Below are 21894 nucleotides of genomic sequence, written 5' to 3' on the forward strand. Positions count from 1 at the left end.
GTGACTTAAAAACAGTTACAGAGTTTAATAGCTGTGATAGGAGAACACTGAGGATGGATCAACTACATTATAGTTACTCCTCAATACTAACCTCACTGACAGAGTTTAATGGCTGTGATAGGAGAACACTGAGGATGGATCAACAACTCTGATCCAGTAGTGAGTCATTTAGCAGGCGCTCTGATCCAGCAGTGAATCATTTAGCAGACGCTCTGATCCAGTAGTGAGTCATTTAGCAGACTCTCTGATCCAGTAATGAGTCATTTAGCAGGCGCTCTGATCCAGCAGTGAATCATTTAGCAGACGCTCTGATCCAGTAGTGAGTCATTTAGCAGACGGTCTGATCCAGTAGTGAGTAATTTAGCAGGCGCTCTGATCCAGTAGTGAGTCATTTAGCAGACGCTCTGATCCAGTAATGAGTCATTTAGCAGACGCTCTGATCCAGTAATGAGTCATTTAGCAGACGCTCTGATCCAGTAGTGAGTATTTTAGCAGACGCTCTGATCCAGTAGTGAGTCATTTAGCAGGCCCTCTGATCCAGTAGTGAGTCATTTAGCACACTCTCTGATCCAGTAATGAGTCATTTAGCAGACGCTCTGATCCAGTAATGAGTCATTTAGCAGACGCTCTGATCCAGTAGTGAGTCATTTAGTAGACTCTCTGATCCAGTAGTGGGGGACCTGATCCTAGATCATAATGAATAAGATTACATGGAGAGGGGGGACCTGATCCTAGATCATAATGAATCAGATTACATGGAGAGGGGGACCTGATCCTAGATCATAATGAATCAGATTACATGGAGAGGGGGACCTGATCCTAGATCATAATGAATCAGATTACATGGAGAGGGGGGACCTGATCCTAGATCATAATGAATCAGACTAGATGGAGAGGGGGACCTGATCCTAGATCATAATGAATCAGATTACATGGAGAGGGGGGACCTGATCCTAGATCATAATGAATCAGATTACATGGAGAGGGGACCTGATCCTAGATCATAATGAATCAGATTACATGGAGAGGAGGACCTGATCCTAGATCATAATGAATCAGATTACATGGAGAGGGGACCTGATCCTAGATCATAATGAATCAGATTACATGGAGAGGGGGGACCTGATCCTAGATCATAATGAATCAGATTACATGGAGAGGGAGACCTGATCCTAGATCATAATGAATCAGATTACATGGAGAGGGGGGACCTGATCCTAGATCATAATTAATCAGATTAAATGGAGAGGGGGGACCTGATCCTAGATCATAATTAATCAGATTACATGGAGAGGGGGACCTGATCCTAGATCATAATGAATCAGATTAGATGGAGAGGTGGACCTGATCCTAGATCATAATGAATCAGATTAGATGGACAGGAGGAGCTGATCCTAGATCATAATGAATCAGATTACATGGAGAGGGGGGACCTGATCCTAGATCATAATGAATCAGATTACATGGAGAGGAGACCTGATCCTAGATCATAATGAATCAGATTACATGGAGAGGGGGGACCTGATCCTAGATCATAATTAATCAGATTACATGGAGAGGGGGGACCTGATCCTACATCATAATGAATCAGATTACATGGAGAGGGGGACCTGATCCTAGATCACAATGAATCAGATTACATGGAGAGGGGGAGACCTGATCCTAGATCATAATGAATCAGATTAGATGGAGAGGGGAGCTGATCCTAGATAGTAATGAATCAGATTAGATGGAGAGGTGGACCTGATCCTAGATCATAATGAATCAGATTAGATGGACAGGAGGAGCTGATCCTAGAGCAACGCTCCTCTTCTGGGACACTGCCTTTATGAAACAGAACACATAGTTGTAAAGTCTAGTTACAGCAGGTGTTTACTGCCATCTAGTGGAAGATACCAATACAACACTTTATTATCAGGGTGGGGAGGCGGCTGAGCTGAAACTGAAAGTAAAGTTGTTCTTTTGTTCAGGATCCATTTTGAGACGACAGAGCAGAAAAGACTATATGGAGATTATTGAAAAATAAAGTAAGTATTTCTGAACAATAATCTATTCTAATGGACAGAATAAGATAATTAATACCTGGAATGAGATATTACTATTTAGTAGAACTGCTACTTGAGCTGAGTTGCTGACAGACAGCAGATTTCAAAGTGTAAACTAATCAGTAGGCCGACATGTTATCAGTAAAACGTCTGGTAAAGATGGTGGAAGAGCTTTTCAATTATATGATTTTATGTTTATCTCAGGGTTTCTGAATCCTTTTGTTCTTACCAGCACTTACACTCCTGATTCAACTAATCATCACATATTTTAAAATAATTTAATATTCGAGGCAAACAAATGAACATTCTCAAATGAAAACCCTTTGGGTTTGTAGGACTGCTTACAATTATTAAAGTCCTACAGTAACTCACATCTTGGAGAAAAAAACACAGCTAAACTTGGTTTCGAGTAAATTAATGTTTATCAAAAATAATGTAAGAGAGATGTCTTGAAGAAACGCGTCTGGGTTTAGAACTCAGTGTCTCAGTGCCCTGCGCGACAGTGGGAGTATCGTTTTGCATGGCCCGGTGCTACAGCTGAGTGGACATATAATTTATGGACCAATGGAATGGTCTAAAATGCTTAAACTCTGCTCCCCCGGGGAGCCGGGCAATGCACAACTAATTCCCCCAGTGACCGTTACTTTATTTCCTGATATGAAATGGAAAGTAATTTTGTAGCTGACGCAGTTCCAGAATGTCTGTTGAAACTGTGTCTCATATGGAACGTTAGAACAGTGGTGGAAACAGAACTCAGTTCCAGAATGTCTGTTGAAACTGTGTCTCATATGGAACGTTAGAACAGTGGTGGAAACAGAACTCAGTTCCAGAATGTCTGTTGAAACTGTGTCTCATATGGAACGTTAGAACAGTGGTGGAAACAGAACTCAGTTCCAGAATGTCTGTTGAAACTGTGTCTCACATGGAACGTTAGAACAGTGGTGGAAACAGAACTCAGTTCCAGAATGTCTGTTGAAACTGTGTCTCATATGGAACGTTAGAACAGTGGTGGAAACAGAACTCAGTTCTCAAACTGGAGTAAAAGTAAAGATTCCTTAATAGAAAATGACTCAAGTAAAAGTGAAAGTCACCCAGTAAAATACTACTTCAGGAAAAGTCTAGAAGTATTTGGTTTTAAATATAATTAAATATCAAAAGTAAAAGTAAAGTTGTAATAATTGAAAACTCCTTATATTAAGAAAACCAGACTGCACAATGTTCTTGTTATTTTAATTTATGGATAGCCAGGGTCACACTCCAACACTCAGACACCATTTAAAAACAAAGCATTTGTGTTTAGTGAGTCCTCCAGATCAGAGGCATTAGGGATGACCAGCGATGTTCTGTTGATAATTGTGCAAATTGGACAATTTTCTGTCCTGCTAAGCATTCAAAATGTAATGAGTACCTTTGGCTGTCAGGGAAAATATACGGAGTAAAAAGTACATCATTCTATTTATGAATGTAGTGAAGTGAAAGTAAAAGTTGTTCAAAAATATAAATAGTAAAGTAAAGGACAGATACCCACAAAAACTACTGAAGTAGTACTTTAAAGTATTTTACTGAAGTACTTTACACCACTGCATTAGAAGACAGATAAATGTGTTGATTTGAAGGAAATTCTATTCTACTGTATCTTAGTCTATGCATTACTCATCTCATATGTATATACTGTAATCTATTCTACTGTATCTTAGTCTATGCATTACTCATCTCATATGTATATACTGTAATCTATTCTACTGTATCTTAGTCTATTCATTACTAATCTCATATGTATATACTGTATTCTATACTATTCTACTGTATCTTAGTCTATGCATTACTCATCTCATATGTATATACTCTATTCTATTCTACTGTATCTTAGTCTATGCATTACTCATCTCATATGTATATACTGTATACTATTCTACTGTATCTTAGTCTATGTATTACTCATCTCATATGTATATACTCTATTCTATTCTACTGTATCTTAGTCTATGTATTACTCATATCATATGTATATACTGTATTCTATACTATTCTACTGTATTTTAGTCTATGCCGCTCTGACATTGTGACCAATAACATTTGATTTGATTTAGATTAGGTGATATACACTACATGACCAAAAGTATGTGGACACTTGCTAGTCGAACATCTCATTCCAAAATCATAGGCATTCCTATGGAGTTGGTCCCCCTTTGCTGCTATAACAGCCTCCACTCTTCTGGGAAGACTTTCCACTAGATGTTGGAACATTGCTGCGGGGACTTGCTTCCGTTCAGCCACAAGAGCATTAGGGAGGTCGGGCACTGATGTTGGGTGATTGGGCCTGGCTCGCAGTCGGCATTCCAATTCATCCCAAAGGTGTTCAATGGAGTTGAGGTCAGGGCTCTGTGCAGGCCAGTCAAGTTCTTCCACACCGATCTCGACAAGCCATTACTGTATGGACCTCGCTTTGTGCACGGGGATATTGTCATGCTGAAACTGGAAAGGGCCTTCCCCAAACTGCCCAAGACTATTTTTCCTCCGCCACCAAACTTTACAGTTGGCACAATGCATTCGGACAGGAAGCGTTTTCCTGGCATCCACCAAACCCAGATTCCACTGCTCCAGAGTCCAATGGCAGCGAGCTCTACACCACTCAAGCCGATGCTTGGCATTGCGCAAGGTGATCTTGTGTGCGGCTGCTTGGCCATGGAAATCCATTTCATGAAGCTCCCGATGAACAGTTATTTTGCTGACATTGCAGTTTGGAACTCGGTAGTGAGTGTTGCAACCGAGGACAGATCATTTTTATGTGCTTCCACACTTGGCGAGCCAGTCCTCTGAGCTTGAGTGGCCTACCACTTCACTGTTGAGCCGTTGTTGCTCGAGACGTTTCCACTTCACAATAATAGCACTTACAGTTGACCGGGGCAGCTCTAGCAGGGCAGATATTTGACAAACTGACATGTTGGAAAGGTGGCATCCTATGACGGTGCCACGTTGAAAGGCACTGAGATCTTCAGTTAGGTCATTCTACTGCCAATGTTTGTTTATGGAAATTGCATGGCTGGCTGTCCGACTTTATACACCTGTCAGCAACTGGTGTGGCTGAAATAGAATCCACTAATTTGAAGGGGTGTCCACATATGTTTGCATATACAGTGTAGATTCTCTGTCCTGCTACTGGTAGGACTATAACATTATGTGAACTGATCTGAACAGGTTTAGGCTGGTCATCGATGACATGTATGCTATATCTGAGGTATAGACTTTCATCTGCATATCACTAACAAACTGCTAGTATACATTATAACCTAGTCTACTTTACATAATATAAAATCTACATATCACTAACAACCCCACTACTATACATTATAACCTAGTCTACTTTACATAATGTAACATATCACTAACAACCCACTACTATACATTATAACCTAGTCTACTTTACATAATATAACATATCACTAACAACCCACTACTATACATTATAACCTAGCCTACTTTACATAATATAAAATCTACATATCACTAACAACCCCACTACTATACATTATAACCTAGTCTACTTTACATAATATAACATCTACATATCACTAACAACCCACTACTATACATTATAACCTAGTCTACTTTACATAATATAACATCTACATATCACTAACAACCCACTACTATACATTATAACCTAGTCTACTTTACATAATATAACATCTACATATCACTAACAACCCACTACTATACATTATAACCTAGTCTACTTTACATAATATAACATCTACACATCACTAACAACCCACTACTATACATTATAACCTAGTCTACTTTACATAATATAACATCTACATATCACTAACAACCCACTACTATACATTATAACCTAGTCTACTTTACATAATATAACATCTACATATCACTAACAACCCACTACTATACATTATAACCTAGTCTACTTTACATAATATAACATCTACATATCACTAACAACCCCACTACTATACATTATAACCTAGTCTACTTTACATAATATAACATCTACATATCACTAACAACCCCACTACTATACATTATAACCTAGTCTACTTTACATAATATAACATCTACATATCACTAACAACCCCACTACTATACATTATAACCTAGTCTACTTTACATAATATAACATCTACATATCACTAACAACCCCACTACTATACATTATAACCTAGTCTACTTTACATAATATAAAATCTACATATCACTAACAACCCCACTACTATACATTATAACCTAGTCTACTTTACATAATATAACATCTACATATCACTAACAACCCACTACTATACATTATAATCTAGTCTACTTTACATAATATAACATCTACATATCACTAACAACCCACTACTATACATTATAATCTAGTCTACTTTACATAATATAACATCTACATATCACTAACAACCCACTACTATACATTATAACCTAGTCTACTTTACATAATATAACATCTACATATCACTAACAACCCACTACTATACATTATAATCTAGTCTACTTTACATAATATAACATCTACATATCACTAACAACCCACTACTATACATTATAATCTAGTCTACTTTACATAATATAACATCTACATATCACTAACAACCCACTACTATACATTATAATCTAGTCTACTTTACATAATATAACATCTACATATCACTAACAACCCACTACTATACATTATAACCTAGTCTACTTTACATAATATAACATCTACATATCACTAACAACCCCACTACTATACATTATAACCTAGTCTACTTTACATAATATAACATCTACATATCACTAACAACCCCACTACTATACATTATAACCTAGTCTACTTTACATAATATAACATCTACATATCACTAACAACCCCACTACTATACATTATAACCTAGTCTACTTTACATAATATAAAATCTCTCACTTGTTGCAAAAAACCTTTCTGAATGGATCAATCAAATCAAATCAAATGTATTTATATAGCCCTTCGTACATCAGCTGATATCTCAAAGTGCTGTACAGAAACCCAGCCTAAAACCTCAAACAGCAAGCAATGCAGGTGTAGAAGCACGGTGGCTAGGAAAAACTCCCTAGAAAGGCCAAAACCTAGGAAGAAACCTAGAGAGGAACCAGGCTATGTGGGGTGGCCAGTCCTCTTCTGGCTGTGCCGGGTGGAGATTATAACAGAACATGGCCAAGATGTTCAAATGTTCATAAATGACCAGCATGGTCGAATAATAATAAGGCAGAACAGTTGAAACTGGAGCAGCAGCACAGTCAGGTGGACTGGGGTCAGCAAGGAGTCATCATGTCAGGTAGTCCTGGGGCATGGTCCTAGGGCTCAGGTCCTCCGAGAGAGAGAAAGAAAGAGAGAATTAGAGAGAGCATATGTGGGGTGGCCAGTCCTCTTCTGGCTGTGCCGGGTGGAGATTATAACAGAACATGGCCAAGATGTTCAAATGTTCATAAATGACCAGTATGGTTGAATAATAACAAGGCAGAACAGTTGAAACTGAAATCAATCATTTCCCCCCTCAGATCAATAATGTCCGTTTTAGCCCTTCTGTCTACATTCTCAGATACGTTTAGAAAATAACAGATTGAAAGACAATAAAAAGCCACTTTTGATTAATATAAATAAGTGTGAGACATGGCCTTGTGTTGCTGTACTGTCTATAACTACCTTAACAAACAGTGTTGACTGTCTATAACTACCTTAACAAACAGTGACTTATTATTATTATTATTATTATTATTATTGTTGCTGTACTGTCTATAACTACCTTAACAAACAGTGACTTATTATTATTATTATTATTATTATTATTATTGTTGCTGTACTGTCTATAACTACCTTAACAAACAGTGACTTATTATTATTATTGACAGTTACCATGGAGATGAAATATCACAACTACATGGTCATGTGATGCATTAAATCACCTGACTGTTTCTATGTATGTTAGTAAATGTTTTATTTCTCAAAGAGATAATGAATACATGAGAACAATAATTAGTTGTCACTGTGTTAATCACAACCAACATGTTGGATCTCTGTTTAGGGGTCAGTGCTCTAAAATGAGTCTCTCTGGGGAGAGAGAGGAGGGGGGCCCTGCCTCTAAAATTCATCTCTCTGAGGGACATGACACCAAAGCTAAGAGGTAAGATGACAATTTAATGAATAATTTATAAAGTTTATTTCCAAAATAAATAGCTATCTTAAGATGAATGCACTTACTGTAAATCACTCTGGATAAGAGCATCTGCTAAATCAGGGTTCTCAATCCGGGGTCTGTGGAGGTACTGAGGGGTTCTCAATCCGGGGTCTGTTGAGGTACTGCAGGGGTTCTCAATCCGGGGTCTGTGGAGGTACTGCAGGGGTTCTCAATCCGGGGTCTGTGGAGGTACTGCAGGGGTTCTCAATCCGGGGTCTGTGGAGGTACTGCAGGGGTTCTCAATCCGGGGTCTGTGGAGGTACTGCAGGGGTTCTCAATCCGGGGTCTGTGGAGGTACTGCAGGGGTTCTCAATCCGGGGTCTGTGGAGGTACTGCAGGGGTTCTCAATCCGGGGTCTGTGGAGGTACTGCAGGGGTTCTCAATCCGGGGTCTGGGGAGGTACTGCAGGGTTCTCAATCCGGGGTCTGTGGAACTGCAGGGGTTCTCAATCCGGGGTCTGTGGAGGTACTGCAGGGGTTCTCAATCCGGGGTCTGTGGAGGTACTGCAGGGGTTCTCAATCCGGGGTCTGTGGAGGTACTGCAGGGGTTCTCAATCCGGGGTCTGTGGAGGTACTGCAGGGGTTCTCAATCCGGGGTCTGTGGAGGTACTGCAGGGGTTCTCAATCCGGGGTCTGTGGAGGTACTGCAGGGGTTCTCAATCCGGGGTCTGTGGAGGTACTGCAGGGGTTCTCAATCCGGGGTCTGTTGAGGTACTGCAGGGGTTCTCAATCCGGGGTCTGTGGAGGTACTGCAGGGGTTCTCAATCCTGGGGTCTGTTGAGGTACTGCAGGGGTTCTCAATCCGGGGTCTGTGGAGGTACTGCAGGGGTTCTCAATCCGGGGTCTGTTGAGGTACTGCAGGGGTTCTCAATCCGGGGTCTGTGGAGGTACTGCAGGGGTTCTCAATCCGGGGTCTGTTGAGGTACTGCAGGGGTTCTCAATCCGGGGTCTGTGGAGGTACTGCAGGGGTTCTCAATCTGGGGTCTGTGGAGGTACTGCAGGGGTTCTCAATCCGGGGTCTGTGGAGGTACTGCAGGGGTTCTCAATCCGGGGTCTGTGGAGGTACTGCAGGGGTTCTCAATCCGGGGTCTGTGGAGGTACTGCAGGGGTTCTCAATCCGGGGTCTGTGGAGGTACTGCAGGGGTTCTCAATCCGGGGTCTGGGAGGTACTGCAGGGGTTCTCAATCCGGGGTCTGTGGAGGTACTGCAGGGGTTCTCAATCCGGGGTCTGTGGAGGTACTGCAGGGGTTCTCAATCCGGGGTCTGTGGAGGTACTGCAGGGGTTCTCAATCCGGGGTCTGGGGAGGTACTGCAGGGGTTCTCAAACCGGGGTCTGTGGAGGTACTGCAGGGGTTCTCAATCCGGGGTCTGTGGAGGTACTGCAGGGGTTCCACGGCACCCTGACTGTACTCGTTGCAATGTCAGACATTTGATAGGATTTTTACATGACACAACCACTTTGCCTTCTCTTAATTATTGACTAATATAATGGAATGCATATTTTAACCAATTGTGATGGTTGTTACCAGCAGAATATTGACAATATAATTGTTACATCAACACTCTCTTCACACCCGTTTAACAACTCTAAATATCTTTGGCATAGTAGGCATCAAGTCCCTTCCAATAATGTTGCCTACAACGTTTCATACAATGTTCATTTTCATCGAACACATATTACACCCTAGACGCCTTCAACTGCCCAATTTATATCCATCCCCAATTTAGGAGTATTTTTTAACAATATGATGTTGCGCTCCAAAGGGAGAACTTGAAATAACATGATGTAGATAATTAAATCATCAAAAGAAAAACGTGTTTAGAAAACAAGGTTCCTTATAAAAAGGCTTCTATCACTTCCTTAAAATATGAAATCAATAAAAGTTATATATATTTTGGGGTTCAGTGAAGAAGAACCTCTAGAGTTCTGATCAACAAAAAGGTTCATGTTTTGAGGATGTGAACCCAGCAGCCATCCAGTGGTCAGATCAATTCCACCTGTTTTCCAGCGCCCGGCCCGGGATTCGAACCAGCCACCCTTCGGTCACAGCTCCAACTCCAACCTGAGTTAATCTTCAGAAATAAGCATGAGTTAATCTGCCAAAATGAAGACAAAATGCTATGCATACATGGTATCACTTGTTATGCATAATTATCATACATAACTCATCGCCAAAAGCACAAGACATACTGTTGCATGTAGGTCTATATTATTTATGGGTTGATCACATAGAAATATAAAAACATTATTTTTAACTACTGCAATGCAATTACATGTGGCTCAGGAACCACTGACTCACTGCATGATTCTATAGTATTATCAAGACACCTGCTGTTAACTCTTAACTACTTAGGACAGCTCACGAGGTGTCCTAAATATCTACTGACTAGGTGGGTAGGTAATTTAGGCAATGGGTAGGTAACTAGGTCATTTATACCCATAAGTGTAAAATGTCTTTATTCTCAGCACTTATACGACCAATTTTCTACTCAGACACTTTGGCCATATGGACCCAGATCTCAACATATTGTCATAAAAAAACTGAATGTTTGATCTCAAAATGTTGTTATAATTTTGTAAAAATGTTTGTTAAACATAATAATAAAAAATGAATATTACTAATGTAACCCACTGTAAAGACTGGGTTTAGGTTATTGTGTTGCACTGCTCATGTCCGCGTTCTGGAACTGTCCGCGTCCACGTTCGGTGTGGATATTGTTCGGTTACGCGCAGAGTGGACTGAGGTGATCTTGGGGAATAACGACAGAGTTTGTTTTAGTGTTGAGACACCGAAGTTTATTGTTCAATTTGCTTTTTTCTTTACGGTGAGGGACATTATGAGTGTAGCCAGATCCTTTTCACTCTCTATCCTCGTTTCATTTTGTGGTTCACCATCGAGACGAGGGACAGACGAACGACCTGCTAACTAACCAAGCTAGTCGGTACAGCTCGGTAAGCTAGCTAGCTACTCTACCAGCAGCATCCTAGTTATCCTAGCTAGTCGGTACAGCTCGGTAAGCTAGCTAGCTACTCTACCAGCAGCATCCTAGTTATCCTAGCTAGTCGGTACAGCTCGGTAAGCTAGCTAGCTACTCTACCAGCAGCATCCTAGTTATCCTAGCTAGTCGGTACAGCTCGGTAAGATAGCTAGCTACTCTACCAGCAGCATCCTAGTTATCCTAGCCAGTCGGTACAGCTCGGTAAGCTAGCTAGCTACTCTACCAGCAGCATCCTAGTTATCCTAGCTAGTCGGTACAGCTTGGTAAGCTAGCTAGCTACTCTACCAGCAGCATCCTAGTTATCCTAGCTAGTCGGTACAGCTCGGTAAGCTAGTTTGCTACTCTACCAGCAGCATCCTAGTTATCCTAGCTAGTCGGTACAGCTCGGTAATCTAGCTAGCTACTCTACCAGCAGCATCCTAGTTATCCTAGCTAGTCGGTACAGCTCGGTAAGCTAGCTAGCTACTCTACCAGCAGCATCCTAGTTACCATAGCTACCACTACATCGTCACCGGCTCCCGGGTTGTTTCTTTAGTGTTTAAACCCTCTGTGTCCAAGGACCGAACTTTTGAATATTATTTTCAGGACGCCTCAATAGCAGGTATTGAACACCGGGTAAATAATCACTAGTCAGAACTTCAACCTCAGTATACATTCATTATAAAAAATATATTTAATATCTGATATTGTGAGTAAACAACCTCGAGAGTGCGTCTTCCAGCCCTCCAATAAATTACATCATTCAACCCTCCCGGTTAGTAAATGTACCTCAACATGCCCCCGGAGAAGCAGAGTAACGACACCAGCCTTTTAGCGGGGCTGACAGACTGACTACAACGCTCGCGTCGCTAAATTAATCTCGTCATTAAAAATGACACACTGCTCGCGCGCGCCAACGACCGTCTAGAAGTCAGTTCTATTTGTGAAACTCTTCTTATGTTTCCCCATCTGAGCTCAGAGTAGATGAGAGATGTAATGTTTGTCTCTGTTGTGTTGAAGACCAATCAAGCAGGAGAGACCAGCCTCCCCTGTTCCCAGCTGTGTGTCCATGAAGAGTGACTGGTCTATGGAACCTCCTCTAACCTTTAGAGAGGGAGACTTTTCTACTGAACAAAGGTAAGAAGAACTCATGGGTCCTGGTCAGTGAGTTAAACAACACTGTCTCTAGTCATTTCTCCTCTCCCATTTTCCAAATCCTTTTGTCCATTTTCATAGTCCTAAAACAATATTAAACAAACACAACATTCCCTCACTGTGTGTGTGTGTGTGTGTGTGTGTGTGTGTGTGTGTGTGTGTGTGTGTGTTGGTACCTGGTACCCTGCACATTGACTCAGTACTGGTTCTCCTTATAGTCTCATTATTACCTCAACTACCTGGTACCCTGCACATTGACTCAGTACTGGTACTCCTTATAGTCTCATTATTACCTCAACTACCTGGTACCCTACACATTGACTCAGTACTGGTACTCCTTATAGTCTCATTATTACCTCAACTACCTGGTACCCTGCACATTGACTCAGTACTGGTACTCCTTATAGTCTCATTATTACCTCAACTACCTGGTACCCTGCACATTGACTCAGTACTGGTACTCCTTATAGTCTCATTATTACCTCAACTACCTGGTACCCTGCACATTGACTCAGTACTGGTTCTCCTTATAGTCTCATTATTACCTCAACTACCTGGTACCCTGCACATTGACTCATTACTGGTACTCCTTATAGTCTCATTATTACCTCAACTACCTGGTACCCTGCACATTGACTCAGTACTGGTACTCCTTATAGTCTCATTATTACCTCAACTACCTGGTACCCTGCACATTGACTCAGTACTGGTTCTCCTTATAGTCTCATTATTACCTCAACTACCTGGTACCCTGCACATTGACTCAGTACTGGTACTCCTTATAGTCTCATTATTACCTCAACTACCTGGTACCCTGCACATTGACTCAGTACTGGTATTCCTTATAGTCTCATTATTACCTCAACTACCTGGTACCCTGCACATTGACTCAGTACTGGTACTCCTTATAGTCTCAAAAAAGATCCAAGATGGCGTAGCAGTCGGACGTGTGTTTTGTCTTGTCCCGTCCTGTATAGTGTAAATATAGTTTTTTTCCTCTTTTTTTCCGTATATATTTCGTACATATTTTAATCTCACTTCCCAACCACAGGCTGAATATACTCTCCTGCAACCCGCATCACCCAATGTGGTACGGATCTGCTTTTTCTATGCTTTAGAATCGGAACCCTCATCAGAAGCTAGCCGCTAACTAGCTACTAGCTAGCCACTGCTAGCGGTCTTCAACGCTAACTAGGACACCAGCGCGACATCTACCCAAAGCATATCAGACTGCTTTTTCTCTACCACATCTCCGGATTCCTACCGCAAGCTCTGAAGCTTTATACCGGATCATCGTAAATAGCTAGCTGCAATCCGGTGGCTACTCCTGGCTAACGTCTCTGTCCCAGAGCAAGCACCAGTTAGCCTGGAGCTAGCCTCGAAGCTAAACCCATCTCCCGACTACCCGAAGAGGTCCAAAAATACCTAATTTGCCAATTGGCCTGGACCCTCGACTGACCCTCTACTGCCGACACGGGCCCGCCGATCCATCACGACTGGTCCGCCCGACATAATCGTCGAGGGGGTTTCAACAGGCTTCTCCGCTGCGACATCGCCAAAGATCCATCTGCTGGCCAAGGCCCGCGAGCTTTCTGAATCGCTGTATCTCAGCTCACCGCATGAAGAGGAATAAATAAACAGACTCACCCCATCGCGACGTCCCCCAAAGGTTAACTCTCTAGCCCTCGCTATCTCCCTGCTTGCTAATTCGGCCTGCTAACGGCTAGCTTGTCAAGCTCCGGTCCGCTAACTGCTACCTTGTCTAGCTCGGGCCTACGAACTGTTAGCTTGTTAGCACAGGCCTGCTAACCGTCTGTACCACCGCGTCCCAATCACTCTCTGACCCCATTTACTTTCTATCTCTTTTTGATTTTTAATTTGTTTATACCTTCCGGAAACCTGCCTCACCCAATGTGATACGGAATCGCTATTACTTTTACTCTTATTTTTATTTTTATGACACTCAAGAACCTCCAGACGCTAACCAGCTAACTAGCTACAAGCTAGTTAGTCATTGTTAAAAAAAAAAAAAAAAAAAAAAAAAAAAAAAAACCTGAATCACTCGCCAGCCCCCCTGCCCATCCACCGCTGCCCCCTGGACACTGATCTCTTGGCTACATAGCTGACGCACGCTGGACTGTCCATTAATCACGGTACTCCTTTCTGCTTGTTTGTCTTACCTGTCGGCCCCGTTGCCTAGTCAACGCCATTTTACCTGCTGTTTGTTGTGCTAGCGGATTAGCCTCGCCTACTGTTTTTAGCTAGCTTTCCAAATTCAACACCTGTGATTACTGTATGCCTCGCTGTATGTCTCTCTCAGATGTCAATATGCCTTGTATACTGTTGTTCAGGTTAGTTATAATTGTTTTAGTTCACAATGGAGCCCCTAGACCCACTCTGCATACCCCTGTTACCTCCTTTGTCCCACCTCCCACACATGCGGTGACCTCACCCATTACAACCAGCATGTCCAGAGATACAACCTGTCTCATCATCACCCAGTGCCTGGGCTTACCTCCGCTGTACCCGCACCCACCATACCCCTGTCTGTGCATTATGCCCTGAATATATTCTACCATGCCCAGAAACCTGCTCCTCTTATCCTCTGCCCCCAACGCTCTAGGCGACCAGTTTTGATAGCCTTTAGCCGCACCCTCATACTACTCCTTCTCTGTTCCTTGGGTGATGTGGAGGTAAACCCAGGCCCTGCATGTCCCCAGGTACCCTCATTTGTTGACTTCTGTGATCGAAAAAGCCTTGGTTTTATGCATGTCAACATCAGAAGCCTCCTCCCTAAGTTTGTTTTACTCACTGCTTTAGCACACTCTGCTAACCCTGATGTCCTTGCCGTGTCTGAATCCTGGCTCAGGAAGGCCACCAAAAATTCAGAGATTTCCATACCCAACTATAACATCTTCCGTCAAGATAGAACTACCAAAGGGGCGGAGTTGCAGTCTACTGCAGAGATAGCCTGCAAAGTAATGTCATACTTTCCAGGTCCATACCCAAACAGTTCGAACTACTAATTTTGAAAATTACCCTCTCCAGAAATAAGTCTCTCACTGTTGCCGCCTGCTACCGGCCACCCTCAGCTCCCAGCTGTGCCCTGGACACCATTTGTGAATTGATCGCCCCCATCTAGCTTCAGAGTTTGTTCTGTTAGGTGACCTAAACTGGGATATGCTTAACACCCCGGCAGTCCTACAATGTAAGCTAGATGCCCTCAATCTCACTCAAATCATCAAGGAACCCACCAGGTACAACCCTAACTCTGTAAACAAGGGCACCCTCATAGACGTCATCCTGACCAACTGGCCCTCCAAATACACCTCCGCTGTCTTCAACCAGGATCTCAGCGATCATTGCCTCATTGCCTGTATCCGCCACGGAGCCGCAGTCAAACGACCACCCCTCATCACTGTCAAACGCTCCCTAAAACACTTCTGTGAGCAGGCCTTTCTAATCGACCTGGCCGGGTATCCTGGAAGGACATTGACCTCATCCCGTCAGTTGAGGATGCCTGGTCATTCTTTAAAAGTAACTTCCTCACCATTTTAGATAAGCATGCTCCGTTCAAAAATGCAGAACCAAGAACAGATACAGCCCTTGGTTCACTCCAGACCTGACTGCCCTCGACCAGCACAAAAACATCCTGTGGCGGACTGCAATAGCATCGAATAGCCCCGTGATATGCAACTGTTCAGGGAAGTCAGGAACCAATACACGCAGTCAGTCAGGAAAGCTAAGGCCAGCTTCTTCAGGCAGAAGTTTGCATCCTGTAGCTCCAACTCCAAAAAGTTCTGGGACACTGTGAAGTCCATGGAGAACAAGAGTACCTCCTCCCAGCTGCCCACTGCACTGAGGCTAGGTAACACGGTCTCCACCGATAAATCCACGATTATCGAAAGCTTCAATAAGCACTTCTCACGGCTGGCCATGCCTTCCGCCTGGCTACTCAACCTCGGCCAACAGCTCCGCCCCCCGCAGCTCCTCGCCCAAGCCTCTCCAGGTTCTCCTTTACCCAAATCCAGATAGCAGATGTTCTGAAAGAGCTGCAAAACCTAGACCCGTACAAATCAGCTGGGCTTGACAATCTGGACCCTCTATTTCTGAAACTATCTGCCGCCATTGTCGCAACCCCTATTACCAGCCTGTTCAACCTCTCTTTCATATCGTCTGAGATCCCCAAGGATTGGAAAGCTGCCGCAGTCATCCCCTCTTCAAGGGGAGACACCCTGGACCCAAACTGCTATAGACCTATATCCATCCTGCCCTGCCTATCTAAGGTCTTGAAAGCCAAGTCAACAAACAGGTCACTGACCATCTCGAATCCCACCGTACCTTCTCCGCTGTGCAATCTGGTTTCGAGCCGGTCACGGGTGCACCTCAGCCACGCTCAAGGTACTAAACGATATCATAACCGCCATCGATAAAAGACAGTACTGTGCAGCCGTCTTCATCGACCTCGCCAAGGCTTCGACTCTGTCAATCACCATATTCTTATCGGCAGACTCAATAGCCTCGGTTTCTCGGATGACTGCCTTGCCTGGTTCACCAATTACTTTGCAGACAGAGTTCAGTGTGTCAAATCGGAGGGCATGCTGTCCGGTCCTCTGGCAGTCTCTATGGGGGTGCCACAGGGTTCAATTCTCGGGCCGACTCTTTTCTCTGTATATATCAATGATGTTGCTCTTGCTGCGGGCGATTCCTGATCCACTCTCTACGCAGACGACACCATTCTATATACTTTCGGCCCGTCATTGGACACTGTGCTATCTAACCTCCAAGCGAGCTTCAATGCCATACAGCACTCCTTCCGTGGCCTCCAACTGCTCTTAAACGCGAGTAAAACCAAATGCATGCTTTTCAACCGATCGCTGCCTGCACCCGCATGCCCGACTAGCATCACCACCCTGGATGGTTCCGACCTTGAATATGTGGACATCTATAAGTACCTAGGTGTCTGGCTAGACTGCAAACTCTCCTTCCAGACTCACATCAAACATCTCCAATCGAAAATCAAATCAAGAGTCGGCTTTCTATTCCGCAACAAAGCCTCCTTCACTCACGCCGCCAAGCTTACCCTAGTAAAACTGACTATCCTACCGATCCTCGATTTCGGCGATGTCATCTACAAAATGGCTTCCAACACTCTACTCAGCAAACTGGATGCAGTCTATCATAGTGCCATCCGTTTTGTCACCAAAGCACCTTATACCACCCACCACTGCGACTTGTATGCTCTAGTCGGCTGGCCCTCGCTACATATTCGTCGCCAGACCCACTGGCTCCAGGTCATCTACAAGTCCATGCTAGGTAAAGCTCCGCCTTATCTCAGTTCACTGGTCACGATGGCAACACCCATCCGTAGCACACGCTCCAGCAGGTGTATCTCACTGATCATCCTAAAGCCAACACCTCATTTGGCCGCCTCTCGTTCCAGTACTCTGCTGCCTGTGACTGGAATGAACTGCAAAAATCGCTGAAGTTGGAGACTTTTATCTCCCTCACCAACTTCAAACATCAGCTATCCGAGCAGCTAACCGATCGCTGCAGCTGTACATAGTCTATTGGTAAATAGCCCACCCATTTCACCTACCTCATCCCCATACTGTTTTTATACTGTTTTTATTTTATTTATTTATTTACCTTTCTGCTCTTTTGCACACCAATATCTCTACCTGTACATGACCATCTGATCATTTATCACCCCAGTGTTAATCTGCAAAATTGTATTATTCGCCTACCTCATGCCTTTTGCACACATTGTATATAGACTGCCCATTTTTTTTTCTACTGTGTTATTGACTTGTTAATTGCTTACTCCATGTGTAACTCTGTGTTGTCTGTTCACACTGCTATGCTTTATCTTGGCCAGGTCGCAGTTGCAAATGAGAACTTGTTCTCAACTAGCCTACCTGGTTAAATAAAGGTGAAATAAAAATAAAAAAAAAATAAAAATTATTACCTCAACTACCTGGTACCCTGCACATTGACTCAGTACTGGTACTCCTTATAGTCTCATTATTACCTCAACTACCTGGTACACTGCACATTGACTCAGTACTGGTAATCCTTATAGCCTCATTATTCCGGTCGGTAACATTTGAGAGTGAGGCAAATATATAGCATTTTGCGGAAAGAAAACATGATTATTTGTCTCTCTGAAATGAAGACATCAAGTGATTTTAAACAAATACATATCTGTCATTGAACAACCCCATGATTAGATAGTGAACAACCCCATGATTAGATAGTGAACAACCCCATGATTAGATAGTGAACAACCCCATGATTAGATAGTGAACAACCCCATGATTAGATAGTGAACAATCCCATGATTAGATAGTGAACAATCCCATGATTAGATAGTGAACAACCCCATGATTAGATAGTGAACAACCCCATGATTAGATAGTGAACAACCCCATGATTAGATAGTGAACAACCCCATGATTAGATAGTGAACAACCCCATGATTAGATAGAGAACAACCCCATGATTAGATAGAGAACAACCCCATGATTAGCTAGTGAACAACCCCATGATTAGATAGTGAACAACCCCATGATTAGCTAGTGAACAACCCCATGATTAGATAGTGAACAACCCCATGATTAGATAGGGGACAACCCCATGATTAGATAGTGAACAATCCCATGATTAGATAGTGAACAACCCCATGATTAGATAGTGAACAACCCCATGATTAGCTAGTGAACAACCCCATGATTAGATAGTGAACAACCCCATGATTAGCTAGTGAACAATCCCATGATTAGATAGTGAACAACCCCATGATTAGCTAGTGAACAACCCCATGATTAGATAGTGAACAACCCCATGATTAGCTAGTGAACAATCCCATGATTAGATAGTGAACAACCCCATGATTAGAAAAAAAAACACACCAATCTCTTTCCTAATTTCTTTAAACAATAAAAGCTCATTTACGAAAATTTACGAAAAGTGAGATATCGCGTTTTGGAATGAAACTCTTCTTATGTTTCCCCGTCTGAGCTCAGAGTAGATGAGAGATGTAATGTTTGTCTCTGTTGTGTTGAAGCCCAATCAAGAAGGAGAGACCAGCCTCCCCTGTTCCCAGCTGTGTGTCCATGAAGAGTGACAAGTCTATGGGTGTACCTATATTCTTTAGAGAGGAAGATATTTCTACTGAACAAAGGTAAGAAGAACTCATGGGTCCTGGTCAGTGAGTTAAACAACACTGTCTCTAGTCATTTCTCCTCTCCCATTTTCCCATTTATTGTTGTTGTTTTCATAATCCATAGGCTAATCCTTTTGTCCATTTTCATAGTCCTAAAACAATATTAAACAAACTCAACATTCCCTCTGTGTGTGTGTGTGTGTGTGTGTGTGTGTGTGTGTGTGTGTGTGTGTGTGTGTGTGCACTCCCTGGATGAGGAGAAGTAATCTCTATCCTGATTGTCTAGTCACTTTTACCTCTACCTACATGTACATATTACCTCAACTACCTGGTACCCTTCACATTGACTCAGTACTGGTACTCCTTATAGACTCATTATTACCTCAACTACCTGGTACCCTGCACATTGACTCAGTACTGGTACTCCTTATAGTCTCATTATTACCTCAACTACCTGGTACCCTGCATATTGACTCAGTACTGGTTCTCCTTATAGTCTCATTATTACCTCAACTACCTGGTACCCTGCACATTGACTCAGTACTGGTTCTCCTTATAGTCTCATTATTACCTCAACTACCTGGTACCCCTGGACATTGACTCAGTACTGGTACTCCTTAGACGTCTCATTATTACCTCAACTACCTGGTACCCTGCACATTGACTCAGTACTGGTACTCCTTATAGTCTCATTATTACCTCAACTACCTGGTACCCTGCACATTGACTCAGTACTGGTACTCCTTATAGTCTCATTATTACCTCAACTACCTGGTACCCTGCACATTGACTCAGTACTGGTACTCCATGAAGAGTGACTGGTCTATGGTCGTCCTTATTACTTCAACTACCTGGTAGACTTTTCTACTGGTAACTTATAGTCTCATTATTACCTCAACTCCTGGTCCTGTCACAGTTGAAACAGTACTGTCTCTTATAGTCTCATTTCTCCTCAACCCTTTTCCCATTTCAGTACTGGTCTCCTTATTTTCATTATTATCAATAGGCTAATCATTTTGTCCATTTTCATAGTCCTAAAACATTATTACCTCAACAAACTGGTACAACATTGACTCAGTACTGGTTCTCCTTATAGCCTCATTATTACCTCAACTACCTGGTACCCTGCACATTGACTCAGTACTGGTACTCCTTATAGCCTCATTATTACCTCAACTACCTGGTACCCTGCACATTGACTCAGTACTGGTACTCCTTATAGTCTCATTATTACCTCAACTACCTGGTACCCTGCACATTGACTCAGTACTGGTTCTCCTTATAGTCTCATTATTTTTATTTTGTGTTACTATTTCCAAGGTTTAAGGGCACATAGCACTCTGGTGAACAGACTCAGAGTCCTTATATCTCAGGCAAACCAGTAGAAACTGGATCAGCAGCACAACAAGGTATCACTCCAGATCATGTATCAATACTGATAGTATCAAAGACCTGGGAGCACTGCTCATCAGATCAGCTTTCTCCATTCAAATAGCCTTAACATTATAATTATGTCAACAATACTGACCACAAAGATTGAGGAGACTTATCCTAATGCCTCTTACCTCAATTAAAATGCAGTAAATCCCAGATTTGACATTGTGTTCTGTTACACATCATTAAATATATTCAGACAAATTACAGACAGTAGCCTACAAGTAGCAAATAGAACTCAATATATTGAACAATATGATTGAAATAGGCCTAAAGCCAACAGTTCATACTTTTTAATGCAGTCATCTCGGTTTTCATTTGAAGCAAATTTATAAAAGAAGTCCCTTGTTTTGAATCAATTGCAAAGACGTTGTAGCAACTTTGTTCTGAATTATCTGGTGTCACAGAGACTGATAAACCATGTGATTCTATGTTTAGCAGAGATCTTCTGTGTATAAAGTCATGCGGAAGGGCAAAAAATAATCTAACGACTCACTCAGCTGATCTACGAGTGGTGTTAGTTTACTCAGCTGTTCTAGTGGTCTGAGGCAGGTGTTATATTACTCAGCTGTTCTAGTGGTCTGAGGCAGGTGTTAGTTTACTCAGCTGTTCTAGTGGTCTGAGGCAGGTGTTAGATTACTCAGCTGTTCTAGTGGTCTGAGGCAGGTGGTAGATTACTCAGCTGTTCTAGTGGTCTGAGGCAGGTGGTAGATTACTCAGCTGTTCTAGTGGTCTGAGACAGGTGTTAGATTACTCAGCTGTTCTAGTGGTCTGAGGCAGGTATTAGATTACTCAGCTGTTCTAGTGGTCTGAGGCAGGTGTTAGATTACTCAGCTGTTCTAGTGGTCTGAGGCAGGTGTTAGATCACTCAGCTGTTCTAGTGGTCTGAGGCAGGTGTTAGATTA

At 42.6% G+C, this 21894-nt stretch overlaps 1 protein-coding gene across 4 annotated transcripts in view; it reads left to right on the forward strand.

The window, feature by feature from the left end:
* The first annotated feature begins 1699 nt into the window (after window positions 1–1699).
* Window positions 1700–21894, forward strand: part of LOC135570257 (NACHT, LRR and PYD domains-containing protein 3-like) — a 41866-nt gene continuing 21671 nt past the window's right edge. Inside the window, exons 1-4 of one of the 4 annotated variants that reach the window (XM_065016371.1) lie at window positions 1701–2027; window positions 8105–8203; window positions 12256–12372; window positions 19457–19573. In XM_065016371.1, coding sequence (XP_064872443.1) covers window positions 8121–8203; window positions 12256–12372; window positions 19457–19573 — 317 coding nt within the window. In that variant the 5' untranslated portion in view covers window positions 1701–2027; window positions 8105–8120. Of the gene's footprint in view, window positions 2028–8104; window positions 8204–12255; window positions 12373–19456; window positions 19574–21894 lie in introns of all 4 variants that reach the window. The other 3 variants (XM_065016375.1, XM_065016373.1, XM_065016374.1) reach the window with 3 other exon arrangements.

Source organism: Oncorhynchus nerka, unplaced genomic scaffold (assembly GCF_034236695.1).
Source record: "Oncorhynchus nerka isolate Pitt River unplaced genomic scaffold, Oner_Uvic_2.0 unplaced_scaffold_1003, whole genome shotgun sequence".
Classification (NCBI taxonomy): domain Eukaryota; kingdom Metazoa; phylum Chordata; class Actinopteri; order Salmoniformes; family Salmonidae; genus Oncorhynchus; species Oncorhynchus nerka.